The 23,491-nt window shown below is 52.4% G+C and overlaps 1 protein-coding gene across 1 annotated transcript; it reads left to right on the top strand.

Moving 5' to 3' along the window:
* Nucleotides 1–2,833: 2,833 nt before the first annotated feature.
* Nucleotides 2,834–22,511, top strand: PLA2G2F (phospholipase A2 group IIF). The gene is given in 6 exon segments (XM_010957759.3): nucleotides 2,834–2,882; nucleotides 2,885–2,948; nucleotides 3,617–3,666; nucleotides 7,097–7,241; nucleotides 8,160–8,269; nucleotides 10,389–22,511. Coding segments are annotated over 6 exon segments (615 nt in total). The 3' UTR covers nucleotides 10,586–22,511.
* Nucleotides 22,512–23,491: the final 980 nt, after the last annotated feature.

Here is a 23,491-nt window from a genome sequence, read left to right as displayed (position 1 = left end):
TGTGCACACCAATCCCTCACCACCACCTCCTCCTTTTCTTTTCTTTAACAAAATTGCTATTACCGTTAATATCTAAGGTTTTTGTTTTTGTGTCATCAGTTGTTTGAAAATATAATTTTGGATGGATGGTTAATAATTTGCTTAACTAATTCCCCAGACTAAGGTGCTTCTGATTTTGGCGGGGGTGTGTGCATAAAGAATGCCTCAGTCATTACCCATTTTCATCTGTCTGTGGGAACAACTCAGGTTGGCATCTTGGTTTACGGTCCCAGAAGTGGAATTACTGGCTCGACCAGTTTATTACTGACTTTTGATATTGAGCACCCTGTGCTTGTGGGTAGGGGGTGGGAGGGCGGAAGGAAGTACTCATCCTCCTCTCAAGGCACCAGCCGAACCAGCGCAGCCGGTAGGAATGTGTGCCGAGAAAATGGCACAGGGCTGTTCAGAGGCTCTTGGAGCCCCGCTCCCCTCCCCCACCCCCCACAGCCGGCCCACTGCCCCAGCCGAGGTCCCCTGAGCACAGATCTAAGGGGCTCCTGGTTACCTGCATCTTGGTGGCTATATCTTCAGTATGTGGACTGGACTGGGCCTTACTTCTTGGTTCTTCCTCCTTTGGAGTGAGTGATGTCATTAAGAGACGTATGCAAAAATCGAAGCTAGAACCAAAGCCAAGCTTTGTGCAGGCAAGTGAAGGCAGAGACCAGCCTTATCCTCACATCACCACCCTCCGTTCTCAGGGAGCTCCCAGTCTGATGGAGCAGATGCAGCCTCTGTCCCATTGGGAACCCCTGGCTTTTTTGGAAGACACTGTAGTCCCTCTGTTCTCTGAAACCCCTGGTCTGAGTGCGGTGTCAAGACCCACAAGCCAAAACACGTGCAGGTGCCTACGAAGGACTGAATAAGCAAGTGGCAATCAACACCGTCCACGAAGGGACGTGTGACTGGATGCAGTGGGGCTTTTCTAGGATAACTTCCGGGGAAAGAGAAGGGCCTGGACCCACAGAGAAGGAGCTGGGCAGGGGGACGGTGGGAACTGGGAGGAGAGGACATCGACACGTGGGATTGGCCAGCCAGCTGATTTGGTCCAGCCAGAAGTGGAAGCTGGAAAAGCTAAGGGTAGGAAGGGACGCCTCTCGAAGCGGGGAGTGGAATGGCATCTCTCCTGTCCCTTGTCAGCAAGTTTGAGGACATTGGGAGGGAAGGGCCAATGTGAAGGTGGTAGATGATTTGGAGTTTTCATCTCCGATAGTACTCTTCTCTCCCCGCCCCCTTGTTCCCCTCCCACCATTTCAGTTCACCTCAAGGCTGAAGAAAGGCCTCCGCTTGGTAACAAACAGGTCTTTAACTGAGCACCTGCCCCGCAGCTCACAACGCCTGTTATCTGTTATTATCTGTGAGCATTTTTCTTACTCAGTGATGCCCAGTTATACCCACCCTACAGCTGAGGACACAGAGGCCAGGGAAGGGAGCTATCTGGCTGGGATCTCACAGTCAGGAATTTGGGGTGCTGGGATTGGAGCCCCTATCCATGCAACTGCCCAAACCACCAGGGGCTGCCAGGACTCCAGCCCCCTCAGCTTCTCCCCAGCCCCATCTTTCCCGCACACACCACCCCAAACAAGAGACAAATGGCACCAACCCCCAGGCCACCAGGATCTCAACCAGAGATGACTGTGCCCGCCCCCCCCCAGGGCACATTTGGTGATGTCTGGAGGCATTATTTGGGGGGTAGAGAGGGAGGAAGAGCAAGGAGAGCAAGGAGAAGCACCAGGTCTAGTGGTGGAGGTGAGGGATGCTGCCCACCCCCTAGGATGCCTAGGACGGCCCCCACCAGAGAGGCCACATGACAGTGTCGCTGGGACGGAGTAGCCCTGCTCCAGATCCCGCAGGCTCGCCCTGCCAGGTGTGCGTGGGGGGCTTCCTGCCAGATGCATGTGTCTGTGCCCCTCCAGTCTTTGCCACATGTGGGCACCAACAGCTTGCAGGTGTGGGTGGAGAGTTCTCTGCAGATCCTGGACTACAGCCCTTCCAGACATGGAGAAATGCCTTACAGACAGGCGCACATCCCCAGGCAGGGCCTCCCCACCCTGCTTGGGCTCCCTGAACCCTTTCTCTACTAGGCCTCCACTTCTGGGCTTCCGTTGCCCAGTTTTAGCAAGAATCCTGCTAAGTCAGTTCGGCCAGCCTCCCTCATGCCCTATATCTGATGGGGTTCCTCACCCCCGCCCCGACCCTCCCCAGGTGATGTCTGATCACCCTGGCCTGCCTTCAGCAAGAATCCAGTTAGGTGGGTTTAGCCCAAATCCACCCCTTGTCCTCTTAGTAATCTCCCGTCCATGGACCCTTACCCGCACCTCAGCTCTACATTCCCACTTTTCTTTGTTGCACTTGGAGTTGAGTCCTGTCTCTCTCCCCCATTGTAGTGGTTCCTACACCTATCCAATGGCCCTTCCCTTTGAATAAAGTCTGCCTTGCTGGACTTCAACAAGTTTCATTGAATAATTTTTTCTTTGACATCCTTTTCAGATGGGAAGAGAGAGATGCGTGGGGGGAGGGCAGCTCCCTGTCAGATGCATCAACCCCCACCCCCTGTAGTCACCCCAGCAGCGTGGGACACTACCTGGCAGCTGTGGGCAGGGCGGCAGTGGGTGGGAGGAGGTGGAGCCTCTTTTTTCTAGGCCATGTGTCACCTGCCTCCTGCCCAGGGGCATTGCCCCGGTACTAACCTGCCAGCCTGCGCAGCAACGGGAAGCTGGGGCCTGCTCCCCAGTGCCTTCGGAGCGGATCGAGGACATTGCAAGCCCTATGTCACTGGCCCCCCAGAAACCAGAACATGGCAGATGGGGCTCAGGCCAACCCCAAAGGGTTCAGGAAGAAGGTGCTGTTAGACACCCCTCGGGGTGGAGGGGCCCAAGCCTCAGGGCCGCTTCTCCTTTGAGAACCTCCAGGTACGTGCTCGCTTCCCCAGGATGGAACCCTCCGTGGAGAGGAGCAGGGATGGGGGTGGGCAGCTGGTTCCTAGAATCCATTTCTCCAGAAAGGAGAGCTCTGAGTCTCCGATAGTGGCTGAGATATGTCATATTTTCAGCACTAGAAGGGCCCTGGGGTCATCTAGTCAGTCCTTATAGGCACTTGAGGCGCAGAGAGGCCAAGGGATCTATCGACGGTCCCACGGTATTTTGGAACTAAAGCTGCGACTAGCACCCGGGGACCCAGGTCTCTTGGCTCTGCGTGCAAAAGCCAGCCTCCAGGTTGGGTCCTGTGACTCCCCGGTGAGTGTATGGAGGGGGGCTGTTCGAATCTGTGACAGTGGCCCAACGCCACGAGATAGGGAGCTCCTGCTCGGGGTGGGAGGGAAGGAGGCTCCCGCTGCCTCCTGGCTCTGCCATCCTGGGGGCTGTTCCTCCTGGAGCTGCAGGCAGGCGAGAGGTGCCCAGATCTTCCTGGAGGAGCTAATTACAGGACAGGGGTAGCAGGAACTGGGGCAGCAAGGGATAGCGTTGATGACACTGACTGCGCCTGTCATGAGGCCCGGGGTGGGGGGGGGGGCAGCAGGCCTGGAACTGCACGCAGGTGGAAGGGATGGGCTCAGCACCAGGATGTCTTCCTCTCTCAGATCTCGCCTGGGGCTGAAGTTCATCACCATCGCCCTCCTGGCCAGCAGCGGTGAGTGAAGGCTCTGGGAAACTCCTCCTCTGCCCCCACCCCTGGGCCCTGAGACCTTGGCCTGCCTTTCCTCCCCCTGGGCCTCTGCTTCCTGGCTCAGCCCCTGCCTGCTTCCTCCCCTCTTTGGGGCTGTTTACTCCTCCAGCCACCTGTAAACACACCCAGGACCCCAGGGCAGTAGGTAAGCATTTATAATTTACGAGCCTCAAGGGGGCAGGGGCCGCAGCTGAGCAAGCATCCCAAAGTGGTGGCGTTGGCTGGGCGTCGGGGCACCCGGCGACACGGGGGGGTTTGTGTACATAGGAGTGCGTGTTTGTGTATGTGTGTGCGTGCAGGTGGGAGCTAGTGAGCTTGCATGCGGATATCCGCGTATATGTACGTGTGTGTGGGTGTGTCTGAGCACGCAGTGATGTCTAGGGGTGTAATGCACGTCAGGAAGGTGTGTGAGTGTGTTCATCCCGGCATGTGTGTCTCTAACGTGCGTGTATGAATGTAGGACGCACACATGGGCACACGCGTGTGTGTAGTGCTGTCTGGGTGCAAGTGTCCTGGGAGACGACAGGGGTGGGGTTTGGGGACTTCTTTCCTGGGGGTGGTGCTCCCAGGACAGGTGAGGCTTCTGACACACACACGGGCATCCTGGTGGCAGGTGCCCCATGTAAGCGGAAGGTGGACGTGCCACTGGCGCTCGGTCCACTTGTTCGGCGTCTCCTGAACACCGCCAGGCTTGAGGCAAAGGAAAAAAATGCCAGAAATAAAATAAGGCTAAATGTGACCAGACATGAGAAACTGTTGGTTGAATTCGGGCAAAGTGACCTGTTATTTAGAAAATAACCTCTTGGGTTCGGCCCAGACCATGGTGTGGGGGGAGCAGAGCCTGAGTGAACGCAGGTTTGGTCTCTTCCGCTCGAAGTGTGAGTGTGGACGTGGCCACTCTGGGTGTAGCAGGTGTGTGAGTGCGTCTGTGATGTGTAAGACTGGGAGTAGGCACCAGTGTGGGCCTGTCTGTGAGTGTGAGGCCTGTGAGGGTGTGTGTGTGATGTGTCAGTTGTGTATCAGCAACTACGCACGTGAGGTTGGCAAGGATGAGCGTGTGTCTGTGTGTGATGTGTGTGCTGGTGCGTGAAGTATGTGTGGCTGTGTGTTTGCATGTGCGTGCACAATTCTGCAGTGTGTGGAGGTGAGTGTGCAGTGGGCGAGTGGGTCTATGCCTGTGTGTGTGAGTGTAAGAGTGTGAGTGTGCATCCATCCTGTGTGTGGGAGCTGATGGTTGGGGGCCCCGGGGATGGAAGCTGCCCCCCAGGGCCAGCACCTCCATGGCTGGGGGTGGGGAGTGGGGGCAGGGGTTCCTTTGGGCTGGGGGATTGAGGAGGCAGGACCCCACAGCGGGTGACGTGTCCCGGTGCCCTGCAGGGATGTCTTTCGTGATGTTCTTCAGATTTGGGAATTGAAGTGGAAAAGGTTAAACAACCTTCCCCCGGCCCCACAGCACTAATGGAGAAATGGGTTTGCAGATCTGAGACTGTCCGACCCGGCGGCTGCTTGGCACACACTTGACTCCAGCATCAAGGACCCCGCGGAGCAGGAGGAAGGGGTGGGGGGAGACCTAACGTTCCCGGGGACCCCCTCTTGGCCCCCCTCTCCCAATTTTCTTCAACAGCCATTGCAGCCGAGTCTCCCTTGTGTGGCCCAGGAGACAGGCCAGGCCCCCAGAATGCAGAAGCCTCTCTCTCCCTGCCCCGGACCCCAACGTGGACGTTCATAGGCCGTAAACCACCCTCTTAAACTCGTCTGTCATTTCTCCCTGCTCCTTCCTCGTTCCTGCTCTCATTTGCTGCTCATTCTCTGTCGTGATAAAACTCTCGAAGCCAACAGACAGGAGGACTCAGGAGGAGCAGGACTCCCCAATTCAGTCCCCTGATGAGGAGGGCAGGCCTGGCCCAGCCTCCCCACGAGCCTGGAGAGGGGGTGCTGTAGGGGAGCAAGGGGCTGCTGAGTGCAGGGCCCCGAGCCGGGCACCGGCCTGCCTGATCTCTGGAGGTTGGGATTGTTGCTCCCATTTTACAGATGGGAAAACCGAGTCCCAGGGAACTTTAGTTCTGGGCCTACACCTGCCGGATTCCACAGTCTATGCTCTTCCCAGTGAGGCATGTGGAGGTGGTGAGTCCCCGTCGTCACTAGTGGCGTTGGACAACCACGTCTCAAGAAGCAAGTAATCGCGGCCTTTGGGATTCCATCTGGCCTCCGGTTTCTGAAATTCTTGGCTTCCTCCCTCTCCTAGTACCTTCCCTCTTTCAGGCAGAGTGAGGAGCAGCGAGAGAGCAGGGGGCAGGATGCTGAGCAGGGCACCCAGCCCTGGGCACAGCTAGAGGAGCCCCCGGCAGCGGGGGCAGGCAGGAGCCAGACTGTGTGGCGGCTGGCATCCCAGCCCTGGGGCATACGAACCCACGTTCGGGTCTGGGCTCTGCCACTTCCAGGCTCTATGGCCTGAGCAAAACTTCCTTTCTGAGCCTCAGTTTGCTCATCCATAAAATGGAGTGAGAGCAGCCCTCCTGCCCGTGGGGGGGGGGGCTCAACCAGATAGGGACCTACGTGCCAGACTTGGTGTCGACTAAGCAGTGAGCCAGCATATCCGAGAGCCCAGGAGGCAGGGAAGCAGGGGAGGGCAGACTGTGCTGCTGGGGTGAGCAGGCCTGGCACGAGCCAGAAAACTGACTTTGTGGTTCTGCTGCCAGAGGAAGGGTTGGTGCACTACCGCTTCCTGTGAGACAGGGACAAAGGAGCAGAAAGACATCTGTACATGCGTGTATGTGCACGTGCACATGCGTGTGTGTGTTCATTGGCTGTGCAGAGCACCCAGCTGTCTCTGGATAACTGTTTCTGCACCGGCCCCAGGATGCTGAGTCCCCACGGGGAGCAGAGGAGCCAGGCCAGGCCAGAAGGGCCCAGAATCGTGTTCAGAGGAGCATGTAGCATTTGCAAACCCCTCAGGGTGTACCAAGTACTGCAGCTCTCGCTGCCTGGGTCCAAATTCCACCTCCACCGCTTTTCAACAATGTGTTCTTGGGCATGTTACTTATTGCCCTGGGCCTCAGTCTCCTCATCTGTAAAATGGGGCTAATTTCCATACCTCGTAGGGTTATGGGGAACACTTGATGAGTTTAATGCCTAGAAGGGGCACAGGACAGTGCTTGGCACAGAGATGCCCTCAGGAAAAACTATTATTATATTCTCAGGGTCATGGTGCTTAACGTAAGGATGTGTACGTCGCACAGGGTGCTTGTTGATTGCTTCTCTCTCCTGTTCCCCGTCTCCCTTCCCCTATGCCCCTGCCCTTGGGTGTTGGGAAGGCAGCCAGTCAGACAGGAGCAGCCACGCACGGGGCGGGGAGCTCACAGCATCCCCTCCGTTCTCTCGTCCTCTCTCGCAGTCCTGCCCGAGACCCACAGCAGCCTATTAAACCTCAAGTCCATGGTGGAAGCCATCACAGGGAGGAACGCCATCCTATCCTTCGTGGGCTACGGCTGCTACTGCGGGCTGGGGGGGCACGGCCTGCCCATGGACGAGGTGGACTGGTAGGTCCCAGGGTGTCTGGGCTGCTGTCAGAACCGGGCGGGGGCAGCGGAGGTCAGACTTCCTCCATCTCTGAGAGGTGGGAGGGGGCCCTTCCCCAGGGAGGAGGCTTCGTCAATGAGTCAGTGGCCAAAAGCCTGACACTCGACCTGTGTCCTTCTCAACTGTCTAGGACACTTCCTCTTGTCCATCTCCAAGGTCTCGGTCTTGGACGCATTTCAACTTCCGTTCTCACTGGAGGGAACTTTTGACCTAAATCCTAAATACACGTGAGAACACTCATACAGCTCGTGCTCGACACAGGCAAGGGCCGTGACCTCTGCCCCCTCAGACTGGAGGCTCTGGAGGCCTGTGCTTCCTCCTTCAGACTGCGAGCTCCCGGAAGCCATGGCTTAGCTCCCGTCCCTCTCTCCCTGCAAAGCAGCCAGCACCAAGTCTACTATCACCGGGGCTTAAAAAATGCTTGTTGACTAACTGCCTGCCCTCCACCAGGGGACGGGCGGCCACACCACACTTGCTTCCTGTCCCCCATGCCCCCAGTCCCCACTTAACCCTCCAGACCCTTGTCCTTCCCTGGCCAGCAGCATCCAGCTGGTCTCCTCCTACGCTGACTTAACCCAGGCTGCTGCCTCCCACCCTGAGCACAAGCCCCCCTCCCACCGCAGCTGCAGCCAGGGTCGGGGGGTGGGGGTGGAGCTGGAGCTCTGGGCATAGGACAAAGAGACACGATCATGGGCAAGAACCCGGGGCGCTGGCCTGGCTCTGCCTGGCTGTGTGACCTCAGGCAAGTAACTGCCCTCTCTGGGCCTCACTCTGAAGGTCTGACTGATGAGGGACTAGAAGAGATGCTCATGATAGGGGTCACTGCCAGTGGGAGGTGGGCCAGGCTACACCGGCGTGCTCTCCTCTCCCGCCCCTAGGTGCTGCCACGCCCACGACTGCTGCTACCAGAAGCTCTTTGACCTGGGCTGCCACACCTACGTTGACCACTATGACTACACCATCGAGAACAACGCCGACATTATCTGCAGTGAGTCCCTCCCCCGCCACTGCCCCCACCCCAGGCCCCGACCCCAAGGAAGGCGCGGACTGCCAGCCCACCCAGCCTGTGCTGGGGCTGTGGGCAGGGCTGCCGGATGAAATACAGGATGCCCAGTGAAATCCGAATTTCAGCTAAACAATGAAAAATGTCTTCATATAATTATATCCTAAATATTGCATGGTATATACTTATACCAAAAATTAAATGTTAGCATAAAATTAAGAATCAGCGTAAGTAGATCCCACGCACTATATGGGATATGCTTACATTAAAATATTTCTCGTCTGAAATTCAGATTTAACCAGGCATCTTGTTTGTGTTTGTTTGGTCACTAAATCTGACACCCCTGGCTGGGCTCTGGCACGCCTCCCTGATGTGCTCTGAGCCCCCAGGCCTGAGTTGGCACCCTTGTTCCCTAGTCCCAGAGCTGCTTAAGCTTTGGAGAGCTTAGGAAGTGATCTGGGTTCAGTGGGTCAGTTCTGGGTGGGGCCCAGGACTCTCTGTCTTTAATCAGATCCTTGGGTGATTCTGAGATTTTGTGTCATGCTGACTGGGATGCGGGAGACCTGGGTTGGAGCCCAGTTCTGCCAGCGTCTCCTCGCCTGGCTGCAGTCTCCCCATGGGCACGTTGAGGAGTTTGACTCTGAGCAGACCCGTTCCCTTTTAGTTCTGTCATTGGGACCCACCAGGTGCGGTGGTCCCAACCTAGGACACCTAGGGGTTTGAGGTGCTGGAGTCAGGCCTGGCGGGACTCCTTGCCTTACTGTGGACTCTCCATGGTCAGTCATTCTTCACCTGAGGGGCGCAGCAGCCAAGCTGGCAGCCCAGGTGTCCTTGCCCTGCCCTACTTCCCTGGGGCAGCAGGTGCCCCCTGACGCAGCCCCACAGGCAGCCGGGCCTCCCTTTGTCTCCCTGTCTCACCCAGGCTCTGTGTTGTCCATCACTAACAGCTCCCAAGCAAGGCCAGCTTTGCAAAGAAACTCAAGACTCCTGTTCTCTGGGAAAGAGTCTGGAAGGGGAACTGGGCACATCTGGGGCGCCTTGGCAGCCCAGGGCTGTGTGCCCCTCGTATGTTCAAGTGTGGGTGGAGGGGCCGGCTTGAGAGAGGAGTTCAGGAGGGGTTCATTCAAGCAGTTCAAGGAGAGGAATCTTCCTCCTCGCCCAAAACAGTGGACTGACCTAAGCAGCGGTTTTCATGGAGGGCTCTGGGGATTTCTAGGGGCATCAGGTCAGCTGCTGCAAGAAGTGACGGGTGGGTGTCCCTGAGTGGTCCTTGCTCTTTGAAGTATTTGATAGCTCGAGTGGCTTCTCTCTCAACTGTTTGATACATTAGTCTTTTGCAAAGAGGTTCATTTAAGAGCGAGGATTCTGCTGATGGAAAGTTTGAAAGTTTGCAAATCACTGGGCGAGTGGGTGGCTCTCCAAGGGTGTTCCCTGACCCTGCAGCATCAGCACCACTGGTTAGAAACACAGTTATCAGGCCCCGCCCAGACCTACGGAATCTGAAGCTCTAAGGGTGGGGTCGCGCCATGTCATCTGATTCTAAGGCCCATCTCAGGCTGCAAACTGCCAGGGTAGATGCTTTCTCAAGGCCAGTAGAATAAAAGCAGTTACCAGGTATTAAGCATTTGCTCCGTGCGAGACACTGAGCTATGCTCTTTACAAATGTTTTTCTCACTCTGTCCTTACCACAAACTCCCTCCTGGGTGGGTGTTCTGTGATTCTGTGCTTGAAGAGAGATGGCCTAGAATGGTAGACAGTAACTGGCCTGGAGTGGGGAGTTCCTGACACCTGAGTTTCTGTCCCAGCTGTGCCTTGGGTTTACCCAGGTGACTTAGGTAAACCCTACCCCTTCTCGGGGCTCAGTTTCCCCAGCGTTCCCACGATGTTGTCACGTTGGGCTTTAGTGGTTCTCTGCTCAACATGCACCAGGGGCACCTGGAGGGCTGGGAACGCAGCTGGCTGAGCCCCAACGCAGAGCCGTGGCCTGCAGACGCTGCAGACCCGGGGTGGGCCTGCCGGGGGGGGGGTGGCCAGTGCCGCCGACCCGGGGCCACATTCCCAGGCCCTCTGCAGCCTCCGAGTCCATGTGCTCCGCTCCCCGTAGGCGAGCTCAACCAGACGGAGTGTGACAAGCAGACGTGCGAGTGTGACAAGAGCGTGGTTCTGTGCCTCCAGAAGCAGAAGTACAACGAACAGCATCGCAACTACCTCAACATCTACTGCCAGGGCCCCACGCCCAACTGCAGCATCTATGAGCCGCCCCCTGAGGACAGCTCCCTGGCGCCCCCCACACCTCCCTAGTGCCCCCGGGGCCTGACAGAGAAAAGGGTGCAGGCTGTTGGAGCAGGTGGAGGTGGTGGAAGGGCGGGAGTCCCCAGGCTACCCCGCTGCCTCCACCTTGGAGCCCTCCAGTGAGATCGGCTCTCAGAGGACTCAGAAAGGCCTGGGCCCTGACCGTGGCCACCTGGGTCCCCTAGCCCAGCACCGGGGGTGGCTTCATCCTGGACATGGCAGGGAGCATGTGGCCTGTTGGGGGTTCTCCAGAGTTTGGAAAGCAAGGCCTAAGAGGGACTGGGGGCCTCTGAGCTTGACTTCCACAGCCAGGCCATCAGGGCTAGGTCCCCGGTCTTAGAGACCCAGACCCAGGGCAGCCGACACTGGCCCAGAGCTTGGGACATCCTAGGATCCAGGTTCCCAGGCAGACAGAGTGCTGCTCACAAGGCCTGGGTACTGGGGTCCCCTTGGCTGCTCCCACAGGATGACTCAGAGTGACCCCTGCTTTGAGGGCCTCGAAGCTCTCCAGAGCCCCATTAAAGAGCAGGTGGCCCCATCCTGGCCTTCCCAAGGTGGCGCGGAAGTCCCGGCCTACACACACAGGAGGGCCTTGGTGCTTAGTATCCCAGCCCTGACATCTGGCCTCAGTTCCCCAGAGTGCCTCAGAGCAGGCTCCTGGGCACTGACAGAACCCACATGCACTCCCCTAGGTACACGGGGACGGAAATGCAGGCCCGCCCAAATATGACCCCATCACTCGGGTCCTCCTGCCTCCCCTGCCCACCCACTAATGTCAGAGACACAGCCTGGCCACGGCCCGCCCTGCAACGTGGAACTTCTCTGAGGAGAGCCCTGACTGCTTGCTCCCTGAGTCCCTGACAAACTCGGGAGGGGAGAAAGGCCCGGGCCCCTAAGACCCCCGGGGTGGCAGCCAGGCAAGGGGATGGAAGGACCAGAACCCTCCCTCCCTGGGCAGCTGGCGACAAAAGCCCTCTCTATGGGGAGGAGACCGAGGGCTGAGACCTGCTTCAGTGAAGACTGAAACAAAGGCAGGAGGGCCCAGGTCTAGGCAGGAGGCCCGTGGGGAAGATTCCAGAAGGCAGGAGGGAGGGGGCAGGATGTGAAGAGGGGTGGGAGGGGAGAAAGTGGGAGATTGGTGAGACAGCTGAGGACTAGACATCCAGGCCAGAGCAGTCTCAGCAGGAGAAGCGGGTAGAGAGCCTTGGGGTACAGGGGTCCCTTGGGGCCCGGGTTCCCGTTGGGACCCGTGGGATTGCGGGCAGGAGAGGAGGAGGATCAGGCCTCAGTGGGCCAGCTTTCCTGACTCTGCCCCAGCACTGTTGTTTCCCCAGGTGCGCCCTCCCCTATCCTTCCTCGTCTCACCTCTTGACCTCAGGGTCAGCGGCCTCCAAGCCACCGGCGTGTCCTGCCTCACCCCGCCTTCTGCCTTCATCTGGTGTCAACCCCAAGGACCCACTGACACAGCGCTGTGACCCACCTGGACACTGAGAACATCCACCAGGAAGCTCGGCCTGCCCCGGGGCCCCTGAGGACCACCGGCTCAGAGGAAGGGACAGCCAAGAAGAGTGGGGGCCAGCACGGGTGTGGGGGTGGAGAAAACAGCTATGAAAAAGACGGCAGGGCTGGACGGAGCTCCGCCAAACCGCAGCATCCAGAACACCAGCCTTAGGGACTGAGGGTGAGGCTGCTGGCTAGGTCACCTGTCGCTGTGTGTGGGAGGGGGCCTTTCTGCTGCTCATCTCCTGCTGTCCTACTGGCTATGGTGTGTGATGGCTGTGGTCCCCTGTGTGTCCTGACCCGACCTGCCCAGTCACTGAGACCCTCTCAAGAACTCAGCTAACAAACCACCTTCTCCTCACTGTCCTGGGCGGACCCCCTTCTCTGAGCTAAAGGCCTTTCCAAGCAAGAGAGGAGCCAGGATGGTACACCCGGAGTCCCCCTGGAGGTGGGGACTGCAGAGGCCTCGGCCCCTTACCTGTGGGAGCCCAGGGCTCTGGCTGTGCCCCTCCACACATGCACACACACCCTCTCCTGAAATTCTGGGTGTTGGGATGAGATTATGCTGCTAAGGGGTTCTGCCTGCCCCCTCCACCTCACCCCAGACTCTCCTGGATGCGGTGACCCCCAGAGAGTTTCCCCTCCTTAAACTAATAAATCCTTCTGCCTCCGCTGCCCCCTGCTGGGTCCTCCTTGGCACGGCACCCACCAGCCAGGCATCAGGGGAGGGCACAGTGACTCCTGCCTGGCTCTCCAGCTCTGGGGATGTGACTTCCGCGACACCTAGCAGCTGTCCCCTTCCTCTTCCCCTCCTGTGCGAAGCGGCCCTCCTTCAGGGTTGGAAAGTGGGGCTGGGGTCCGGCGGTAGGACAATGATAACAATAACTGGGCTGAGTGTTTGCCAGGCATCGTTCTCCACAATGCTCGCCCTCCACCCTATCCTTTTCTGTTGAATAACTGAGGCCCAGAGAGGGAAAGGAACTTGCCCAAAATCACACAGGTCATTAGTGGTGGGGCTAGGATCAGAATCCTCAGCATCTGACTTTTAATGTCATCTCCTCATGGCTTCTTAATGGTGACTCGGGCAGCTAGGGCCAGTGAGACAAGCAACTGAGAGTCCAGCAAGGTGCCAGGTCCTGGGTCCTGGCCTTGGCCCCTTTTCTGACTCAGAGCCCCTCCCTGGGTTGGGCGTCAGTTTCCCCACATGCAGAATGACCAGAGCAGCCTTTTCAGATGCTCCCCAAAGCTGTGCGTTTGCTTGAAGACATTCAAGGGTGATGTCTGGGGAAGGGGAGGCCGAGCAGATGGGGGTCTGTGCCCCCAACTCATTCTCCCGTGAGCAGTCCTGCTTTTCCTGTGTTACATATTGTGCCTTGACATGAGCTACTTAAGGAAAAAAAGAGACTCTTCAGCTAAAAGTTTAAAAACCTCTGGACACGATTGTTCATTGGTTCATTCATTCAATGGACCTATCGCCATGGTCTCCTATGGACCAGACATGATGCTGGGCTTCGGGCTGGGCACCACAATCAGACACAGCCTCTGCCCGCAGGAAGCCCACAGCCTAGGAGGGGGAGGCAGACGTGTGGGCCGATAACCTTGACACATGGTGCCAAGTGATGTCGGTGGGGCACAGAGGACAGAGCTGCCAGTGTGTCTGTGGCAGTCCTGGAAGAGTCTCCAAGGGGACGGGGTGGACCTGGGATGGCATATTTGCTGCCTCTGGAGGTGGTGAGGAGAAGTGGGGTCACAGTTTTGGGGGAAAGGTCTCTGTTTCTGCAGTCTGGGTGGCCTCTCCCTCCTCAAGACTCCTTGCAAGTTGGTGGGGTCTTCATGCTAAAGCTTGAGGAGGGGGTTATGCTTGTTTTGTGCTGCTCTGGGGGCTGCCACTGACAAAGGCTCTCCCCTTGACCGAAATTTACTCAGGCTTCTGGGAGACCTTCTCTCAGCTCGGCCTTTGGGTTTCCACTGCCCAGTTTTAGTAAGAATCCTGCTACATCAGTTTGGTGAGAATCCCCACCCGCCCTCAATATCTGATCAAATGCCTCATCCTCCACTTTTCCCCAGGTGACATCCGATCCCATTGACCTGCCTTCTGCAAGAAACCTGTTAGGCCAGTTTAGCAAGAATCCCTTATCCTTTCAGCAATTTTTAATCCACCACCCCCTCACCGGCTATAAATCCCCACTTAAGAGAAGTGAGCATTTGAAATCGTATTTGGAATTAAGCCCAATTCCGTACTGGCCCCTATTGCAATAATTCTTGAACAAAATCTGTTTTTGCCACTTAAACTACTGTCCAGCTCTGGTTTTTTAGGGGTCATGGCTCAGATGGAATCAGATGCACCACTGGACCCCCAGACCTCTGCCAAATAAAAATTGTCTCTTGTCATGTGGTTCTGCAAGGATGAAGTCACAAGTCACCTTCAGCGCCCCCTGAAGGGAGTTCAGGGCTGAGGACAGGACTGCGGTGCTCCGTGCTCTGGGAAAAACTGGCAGAACAGGCCTTCAGATGGTTAGATGTTTTCAGGAGAAGATTTTATGAGCCCAATTTCTTGCCTCTTCTCATATCTAGACAAGCACTAAAATCGTTCACGGAGAAGTCTGCTCCTTGTGACAAGCAGTAACCTTCTGCCAGAATGTCAGCCTGACTGCATGGCTCCCCCTTCGCCAAAATCACACTGTTTGCTGACCTTCCCTCACCCCTCTTCCCTCTTCGGAGCATCTCCTCAGAGCTATCTGAGACTCTGTCTCCTGGGCTAGAGTCCTTATTTTGCCCCCAAATAAAACTTAACACAGCTCTCAGGTTGTGTGTTTTTTCCCCAGTCGACGCCTCCCACCCAAGACCCTAAGTGGGCGCCTTTGTATTCACTCCTGGTGGGCTGATCAGGGATCTGTTGTGAGCCCGACTCCGGAGCCCGTGCTCTGGATGACTGTCTGCTGAGGCTGATTCTCAAGATTCTGAGTTTACTGTCTCTGAAGCTTGATTGGAGTTCCAGGCTGCTTTGTCTGAAAGGCACCCACTGGGCTGGGACTCTCTTTCTGGTTCTTTCCTTTGAGCCAGGATTCACTCTCTGACTCCTCAGGCTGGAGAATTTTTCGTGGCTCTTTGTGAGGCCTTTCTGTTTTCTCTGTTTGATCCTGCTTCTCCCACGAGAATTCCTCAGTCGACTGAAACCCTCCTTTTGAAACTCCGCGGAATTTGGAACTTCACTGGCTTCTTTGGGAAACTTGAGGTATCCCCAGACTGGCTCCTCCAAGGCTTCCTCCTTCCCAGCTCCCCCTCTCACACCTTCCGTCTTCCCTTCAGTTCCTTTGAGACCCCCTTCATCGCTACTCTCTCCAACCCTCCGTCTACCTGCCAGACCTTCCCATCACACTCCAGACCCTCAGTCCCTTAAATATTTGGCTCCCTTGCCTCTCAATCGGGGGCTCTCAAGGGACTCAGGGACCTCTATAAGCAACTGGGGCTGAAAAGGAAGTAGGTGGCATATATTGTCCACTCACATGGGCTTTGGAGACATCCAGGCAGCTGCTTTGATGTCTCCCATCTCTCACTTAAAATGTAATCCATAGCCTCCTTAAGATTACATATCAGGGCAAATGAAAACCTTAAAGGCCTCCTCCACAATTATTGGCACAAAGCTTTAGCGCTCATACTGATTAAGTAATCTCAGCTCGCCGTATCTGCCAGAAACACAATTCAGATAAAAATACAAAGTGAAACAAAGATGAGATCCAACTATTGTATAGAAACCAGTGGTTTGTATCATAGTTTTATTGATTCATGGCTAAAATTTTGGAATGAAACCTGTGAGGACTCTGCTGTCGGTATGTGTGTGCATGTGTGTACGTATTTATGTATATATGTAACGTATATGTGATATTTTTCTACTCAAGATGGTATTGCCAAATTAATCTCTTAAAGGAGTCCTATTCAAAAATGGCTTAGAGATAAACACTTAACTATTTCTAAAACACCCTGAAATGTAGATATTAACCAAGATAATTTAAAAGTTCATATGATTTGAGCAAATCTTTGATAAATAAGACCAGTTTCATATTATTGATTTAATAAAAACAGCTGTGTCTTCGAGTCATCAACATTAAAGTGTAACATGAGCATATGTTTTATTCTACTTGGGGTTAGTAGTTAAACAGGGTAATGTCTTATCCACTAAACGTTTACAACAACAAAAATGATCAATTCAGCCTAAAAACAAATGCATAAGTAAAAATGTAGTAAAAATGAATTGCTTGATATCCATGACTTCATCTTGATTAAGCATAGCAGTAAAACAGAGAACCTCTGTCTTTAACTTTGTTAGATTTTTGCTGTTATGGAACTTGCCTAACGTGCATGGGCTGTAAAAGTAGTTAAGAGGGAAATAACTTGGGGTGATGGCTAGCTTTGTTTAATGTTATAATGTATCTGCCAAAAAACACTTTCTAAATCTTTCTAGTAACTTGCAACCTTAGAGTTATGCTAAATTAAGTAATAGATATTCACTGTCTAGATCATTCCTAAGATAAACTACTAAAACATGAATTACTAAGCACAAGTTTACTTTCATATACTTTTGGTTCTTATTTTTATACGGTATAGAGACATATATTTGGATCTGTTAAATAAACATGAGAAGTTGCACTTGAGGAAGCACACTGTTCCAGGAATTATAAGATGGGCATATTCACAAAATTTGCTAATTTATTGTAGAATGTTGATATTGTTAATAATTGTCTATTTCCTCATTTTCACTGGAAATTAAGGTTACTAAGGGTTAAGGATTCTAATCAGTATATGTAAATGAAGTTACTACAAATAATAAAGGCGAAGGAAAAAAACTATGCAAAATATACAAAATGGAGGATATATTTTTAAGGAAAAAGGATTGTGATTTTTGTCTTAAAGTAGTTGTTAAGAGGTTGTTTAAAAGTTGTTCCAGAATGAGAAAGAGAAAAATACAAAACCAAAAAGAATTAGAATAGATATAGAAAGTCGTAGAGGGTTTGTGGGAAAGGAATTTTATGTGTTGTCAAGCTGGCTGAGATTGAATTGATTGATTTACAAGGTTTTAAAAAATAAGCCGAATAGTGTACTGAAGCAAAACTAGAGTTTGGTTTCCTCTCTGTTAAAACAGCAAAGTTTTCTTGGATTATTGGTCTGCTCTTAAAAAGAGATTATAAAGTGTTTTTCTTTACTTTTTGAGTAAACTGCCTAGAAAATGAAGATTTTGTGTTTTATAAACTGCCTAGGAAATGAAGATTTTGTGTTTTATCAGATTAATTTCCTGCACTTATATTAACTGTATCATGTCACTGATTATTTAAGAGAACCCAAGCTTCTCACTTTTAAAAGAGCTAACTTTTTTGTTTTGTTTTATTTTTATGTTTTTGACAATTCTGCTTTCCCAAAATCAAATTCTGAAGGAATTCTCGATCTCAAACTGACCTCAAACTGGCCCTTTCCAGAAGGGCCTTGGAACATCACAAAATTTGTTCTTTCACCCTGTATAAAGAGAGAAGTTAAAAATAACTTGGTTTATATGATAATATGATAATGTTAAATTGCATGACAGGCATTGTCAAATAAGAAGAGATACTTGAATTTTTCCTAAGTTATACGTGGACAGGTAAATCTTTTTAATTAATGTAAATATTTTAGAAATTATATGAAGTTTATAGAAACTTATCAATGCCCTTGTTATTCATGAACTCTCCTGGTATAATGTTATCAGTCAAAATTCCAGTTCTTATCTTAATATGTTGTATGTCACAGAGACAATCAAATAAGTTTCCTTGTCAATTGCATTATAATCGACTTTCATCAGACCTTTAACCACAGATATTTTAAGCCTTTTGTCATTAACAGATAGTTATTCTTTTCCTTTGGCGTCTTCCTGAAAGCTCATACAATCAGCTAGCAGCTAAAATGCTCCATCCTCATCAGAAAGGCCTGTTTCAGACACCCAAGGAAAGGACTGTGACAGGTACTCTGGGGAACAGGCTTCTGATGACATTGAATACATTTCAGATAATACCACTGGACTGAGTAAGGACTTCCAGAACTAGTAGAGAATCTGACCGTGATTCATAAGACTGCTAACCCCCAAGATCAAGCGGAGCAAAAATCAACTACATGGAACTGATTGAACCAATGAAGGATAATTACGGTTTTTCTTGGGAACATTGCTCATTCTCTAACGTTCTATTTTCTGAATTTTAGGGACTTCCTCCTCTTTTATCTTAAGATATCTATAACTCATGACAATTCAGTAGATTATACTTTCACAAACAGAAATGAAACATTTATCTTTTTTTCTTGCCTGACCTCTCCAGAATTTGGAAACTTTTATTGAGTACTGAGTATTCTTACTTTCGTGGCAATACAATTATTTGCATAAATTCAATAAGAATATGTTTTCCTTCTAATAGGACATAATTGGAAACATTGGTTGTATTACCACTGCCATTACCAAGGCTTTGGCTGGAATGTTGTATTGGAACGATGGGCGTAGAATCAGATATAACCAGACAGTTTTAAGGACCTAGGGTTGACTTGTTGACATTTTGGAGCCAGTGCTTACAAAGTTCTCCTGGAAAAACCAGCCTCATACCTGGCTTACAGGGCTCCATAGTTGCAGGTGAGTAAGGACGTTTACTTCCTTGCAGGCCCAGGAAGCTTAGGGTACCCTGGGGACCTCAAGGAGGAGAGGATGTCACTCAAGTCTATAGGTTTTACAAGAAACATCTGGTGGTGAGTTTCTGGCTTGGCTTCCTAGCCTTGGGAGGCTTTTAAAAGTCCAGTCTGAGATTCCTTATGAAAAGTTCCAGCAAAGCAAACTCAAAATGGTCAATTATCATTCTGACTGCCCTTATATAAATAATCATACCAAATCTAATGAGATCAGATTCATTTTGTAAGCAGAAGTCCAAAAGAAGGGTGACTACAAAGATCCATTTTCCATGCTTCAGTGGGAAACTACAGTGCACCGTCATGGATTATCAGTCTTGGTCATTGTCATTCAGCTATTTTTCACCTTTCAGTCGGACTCCGTTTCCCTTTCTGCTTTGTCATCTGCCAGTCCACTGCAATGGGTCCTGCCATCCTGCACGTTTTCTACTAGTTGCCTCCAAAATCTGGCTATGACTCTTCAAATTAATGTTTCCAGCTTTCCTCCCACCTTCTTGACTTGGAGTCACTGAGAACTAAAACCCAACTTCCCTGATTCTATTTTTCATTTTTTTTTAATTGAGTTATAGTCAGTTTACAATGTTGTGCCAATTTCCAATGTAGAGCACAACTTTTCAGTTACACGTGAACATACATATATTCATTGTCGCATTCTTTTTCACCGTCAGCTACCACAAGATCTTGTATATATTTCCCTGTGCTATACAGTATAATCTTGTCTATCTATTCTATATATACCTATCAGTATCTACAAATTTCGAACTCCCAGGCTATCCCTTCCCACCCCTCTCCCCCCTGGCAACCACAAGTTTGTATTCTATGTCTATGAGTCTGTTTCTGTTTTGTATTTTTTTCTCTTTTATTTTTTAAGATTCCACACATGTACCTGGATTCTTACCGCGACCTTGTAAGCCCTATAAGCTGAAGCCGGATGTCCCTATGCTCTTCTCCAAGAAACAAACAGGACTGTGGCAGCAATGTCTGTACCGTCACCAAAGACGATGCAAACTGCAAACCAGGAAGACCGCTGGATTTCCACTGCTGTCCTCACCACACCGTCTAAAGATGCCTGAAGCTCAACATCCAGAGGTCTCAACTGGCTGCCCTCTGGACTCAGAAACTGCGTTTAGTCTGCTCCAATCCTTAATCTTTGTTTTTCTTTTTCTTTTTTTTTCCCCATGGAACCCCCCACCTCATTCAAATGCTTGATAGTTCACACCATCCACGAAATACCCTCTACCACCAAGTCTCAACAGATGGTGCCACAGGCCACTAATGAACAAAAAATGACCGATTGAGAAATGCACTCATTGTTCAGAGGAAAGAAAGTCTTCTCTTTTTTCCTTCAACAAGAGGAGGGATTGGCAAAGACTCTCCTAGACCAGACTTTAGTGAGGCTCCTCTGAGACCTCTTCTCAACTTGGCCTCAAACTTTGGGCTTGTCTTTGCATCACCCAGTTTTAGAAAGAATTTTGCTGTATCAGTTTAGTGAGAATCCCTACCCTCCCTCAATAACAAATTCCTCACCCCCTCCCACCAATGTCCAGGTGATAGCTGATGTGAATGAAAAATATTGCCAGCCATAACAGTACACAAAAAATGCTGAGACCATCAAGTCATCAGCTGGTACTGCCACCCCCGACAGTGAGCTCAGGATGCAGATAAGCAGGTAGGCCGGCCTCTGCAGCCACTGCATCGAGCACCCTGAGAGAACTCAGCATGTGAAAGAACAGGACACTGGCCCTAGCTAGCCAGGTGCACGTCAAAGGAGTGGTTTCAATGAGCCCAGACATTTGCACCTTCCCACATATAGAAAAGTGCTAAAATTTTTAACTCGAGATGCCTGGTTTTCTTTAATTAACAGTAATCTTTTGATGCTCCGACTAGCTGGTCTTTGTGGTAAAAACTCCTATCTATCCTGGCTCCTCCTCTGCCTCTTCAGAGCAGTCCCTCAGAGCGGTCTGAGAGGCCACCATCCCAGACTCAAGTGGTCTGAGTCCTCAGAAATGCCCACAGCATAAAACATAGCTCTTAACTTTTAGGTTGTGCATTTTATTTCAGTCGACACTGATCGTCCTGACCTGCCTCCAGCAAGAATCCTGTTAGGTCAGTTTAGCAAGAATCCCCTACTCTCTTAGCAATTTTCCATCCACCAACCCCCCCCCCCCCACTCTGCTCCTTAGTTATAAATCCCCACTTTTCTTTGTTCTGTTAAGAATTGAGACTGGGTCTCTACTCTTTCCTCCCATTGCAATAGTTCTTGGATAAAATCTACTTTTACCACTTTAACTTCTCTCCAGCTCTGAATTTCTACACCACCACCTCTGCCCAGACCTGGGTCAGTCTTCTGCATTCTCGGACAATCACCGCCTCTCTCCCCCATTCTTCAGACTCCTCCTGGAAGTGACTGCCAACTCTTTTCTAGAACTTGGGTGACACCTAGTGGTCAATATAGGTCACCACCAATGCTCTGCTCCAGACCTCCTGCCCTTCTGTTTCTGAACCCACAGTGGGAGACCCTTCCCCAGACTGGCAAGGCCCAGGAGGGCACTAGGAAATGATCACTGTCACCTCCACCTTATCATTGCCATCAACACCTCCTCTCACAAAGAACAGATTGGGTGTAACATTGGCTTTGCCACTCACAGGCCCCACGGCCCTGGGTTAGTCACCACACGCCTCCCAGTCTTGACCGCTCCCTTTGTAAAATGTGGATAATAATGAAGAGGCTGTGGTGGGATCTGAGGACTGTATGAGGCCATGGAGGAAAACGCCCCCAGCCAAGGCCTGGTGCGGAGAATGGAGACCGTCAATGCAGGCGGCTGGAGCCCTTGGCTGTGTGTTGGGGCAAAGGTCCTCAGGGCCAGATCAGCAAATGGCAGTAGCTGGACGGAAGGAAGATGCAGATGGAGGTGTATGGCTTGTGACATTCTCCCCAGAACAGAAACCTGGCAGAGCAAAGCTGCGATTCAGCAAGAATATCTGACTCTCTGCCTGTGCGTGTTGGGGCAGGGGAGATGGGGGTGGAGAGGCGGGAGAGTGGAAGGGGGCAGCTTAGTGCCCCAACCCCACAGCCAGACACCTGCTGCCTGCTGGGCCCTAGTCTCAGCCGGGCCTGGGAGCCACCACCCTCCATGCTCAGGACTATGGGTGCAGGGAGGTGGCCCCAGCCTCCCCAGAGGCTGACACGGCAACGCTGCTGTCAGCTGCCCCAGAGCACTTACTGATGCCAGGCTCTGGGCCCAGCGGTCTGTGTGTGCCATCCGTTTAACCCTCTCTCAACCCTAGCAGGTGGAGTCTATTAATAGCTTTGTTTATAAAAGGAGGAAACAGAGGTCCAGGGACACCAAGGATGTTTCTCAAGGTCATGCAGCAGAAGCAGGGTTTGAACCCCGACTCCAGAGCCTTGGCCTCAGAGAGCATCCCGCCAACTTCCTCATTTTGAGAAAGGGGACGGGACACAAGAAAGTTAGAATCGGAAGACAGGAGTTTCCATTCCACCCACACCCGCCCTCTCAGACCTCTCAGTTTCATCTGTGAAATGGGGATGATTAATTCCTGAGATTCTGCTGATGCTCAACAAGACATCAGATGAAAAAGAGCCTCAGGAAGGGTCAGATGTACACAAATATCAGTTTTTCATTATGATGAGGAAACTGGGGCCCAGAAAGACAAAGGAGCTTATGTGAGGTCGACCTCACTCGAGCTTCCTTCACAAGAGACCTAGGCCCTCTCTCCAGCCTCCTTGCTTACCACCTTCCAGCCCCCTCCAGCTCCACCCCTGGTTCACACTCATCTCTGCTTCTGCCCTCCCGGCACCAGCCTCTCTCCCCCTCACCTTCCTCCTGGGCTTTGTTCAGGCCATCCCCTCTGTCCGGCACACTCTCCCTCCTCTCTGCCTTTCCTGGCTAACTCCCACCTAACCTTCACATCTGAAAGCTTCCTCTAACCAGCAGGCTGGATGGGGTGCCCCACAGGTGTGTCTGCATCCAGGCTCCCCACTCCTCACTGTCCAGTTATCACCTGCTTACCTGTCTCCAGCTCAGCTGTGCCCTTCAGGTGGTGGTGGTGAGGCATCTCCTATTTCCACTGAAGCCCCAGTGCCCAGTCTCGGCACATTGGATATTTGTATACAGGGTCAATGAATGAATGAACGAATGAATGGAGCCACACAATGATTTAGCGGCTTAGCCAGAATCGGAACCTAGGCCTCCCTCCAAGGCACGTGTTTAACTTCCAGGAGCAGCCTCCTCACTTACCGCCTCCCCCAAGACTCTCCAGCCCTGTATTCCTTCTGGACAGGAAATCTCAGGGTGAGGAGAGTCAGCCCGGGCTCAAGTCCCTGCTCTGCCGCGTGTGTTAGCTGTGTGGCCTGGAGCCTCAGTAAATTGGGGGTTTAAGAGCATCTGCCTAAAGATGGGCGGGTTACTCTGCGTAAAGGTAGCCCTGTGCCAGGACGAGGGAAGCCTCAGTACTGGAGGCTTCCCATTCCAACAGCCAAAGCTTGGGGGACACATCTGGATTCCCCTTCTCCCCACTCAGGACCTGGGGCCGGGGCCATGCACCTCCCCCAGCTCTCTCTGTTCTCCCATTGGATGTGATTCTGCTTCCTGATGCGCTCAGTGACGCCTGGCCCATCCCAGGAGACACTAGTAACCCCTGTAGTCACTGACGCAGAAACCCAGTCCCCTCGCTGCCCGCCGCACTCCAGCCGGTGGCCCT

The sequence above is a fragment of the Camelus bactrianus genome, chromosome 13, assembly GCF_048773025.1.
Source record: "Camelus bactrianus isolate YW-2024 breed Bactrian camel chromosome 13, ASM4877302v1, whole genome shotgun sequence".
In the NCBI taxonomy this organism is placed as follows: domain Eukaryota; kingdom Metazoa; phylum Chordata; class Mammalia; order Artiodactyla; family Camelidae; genus Camelus; species Camelus bactrianus.
The sequence above is the reverse complement of the archived record's forward strand: the minus strand, read 5'-3'. Positions and strand labels throughout refer to the sequence as shown.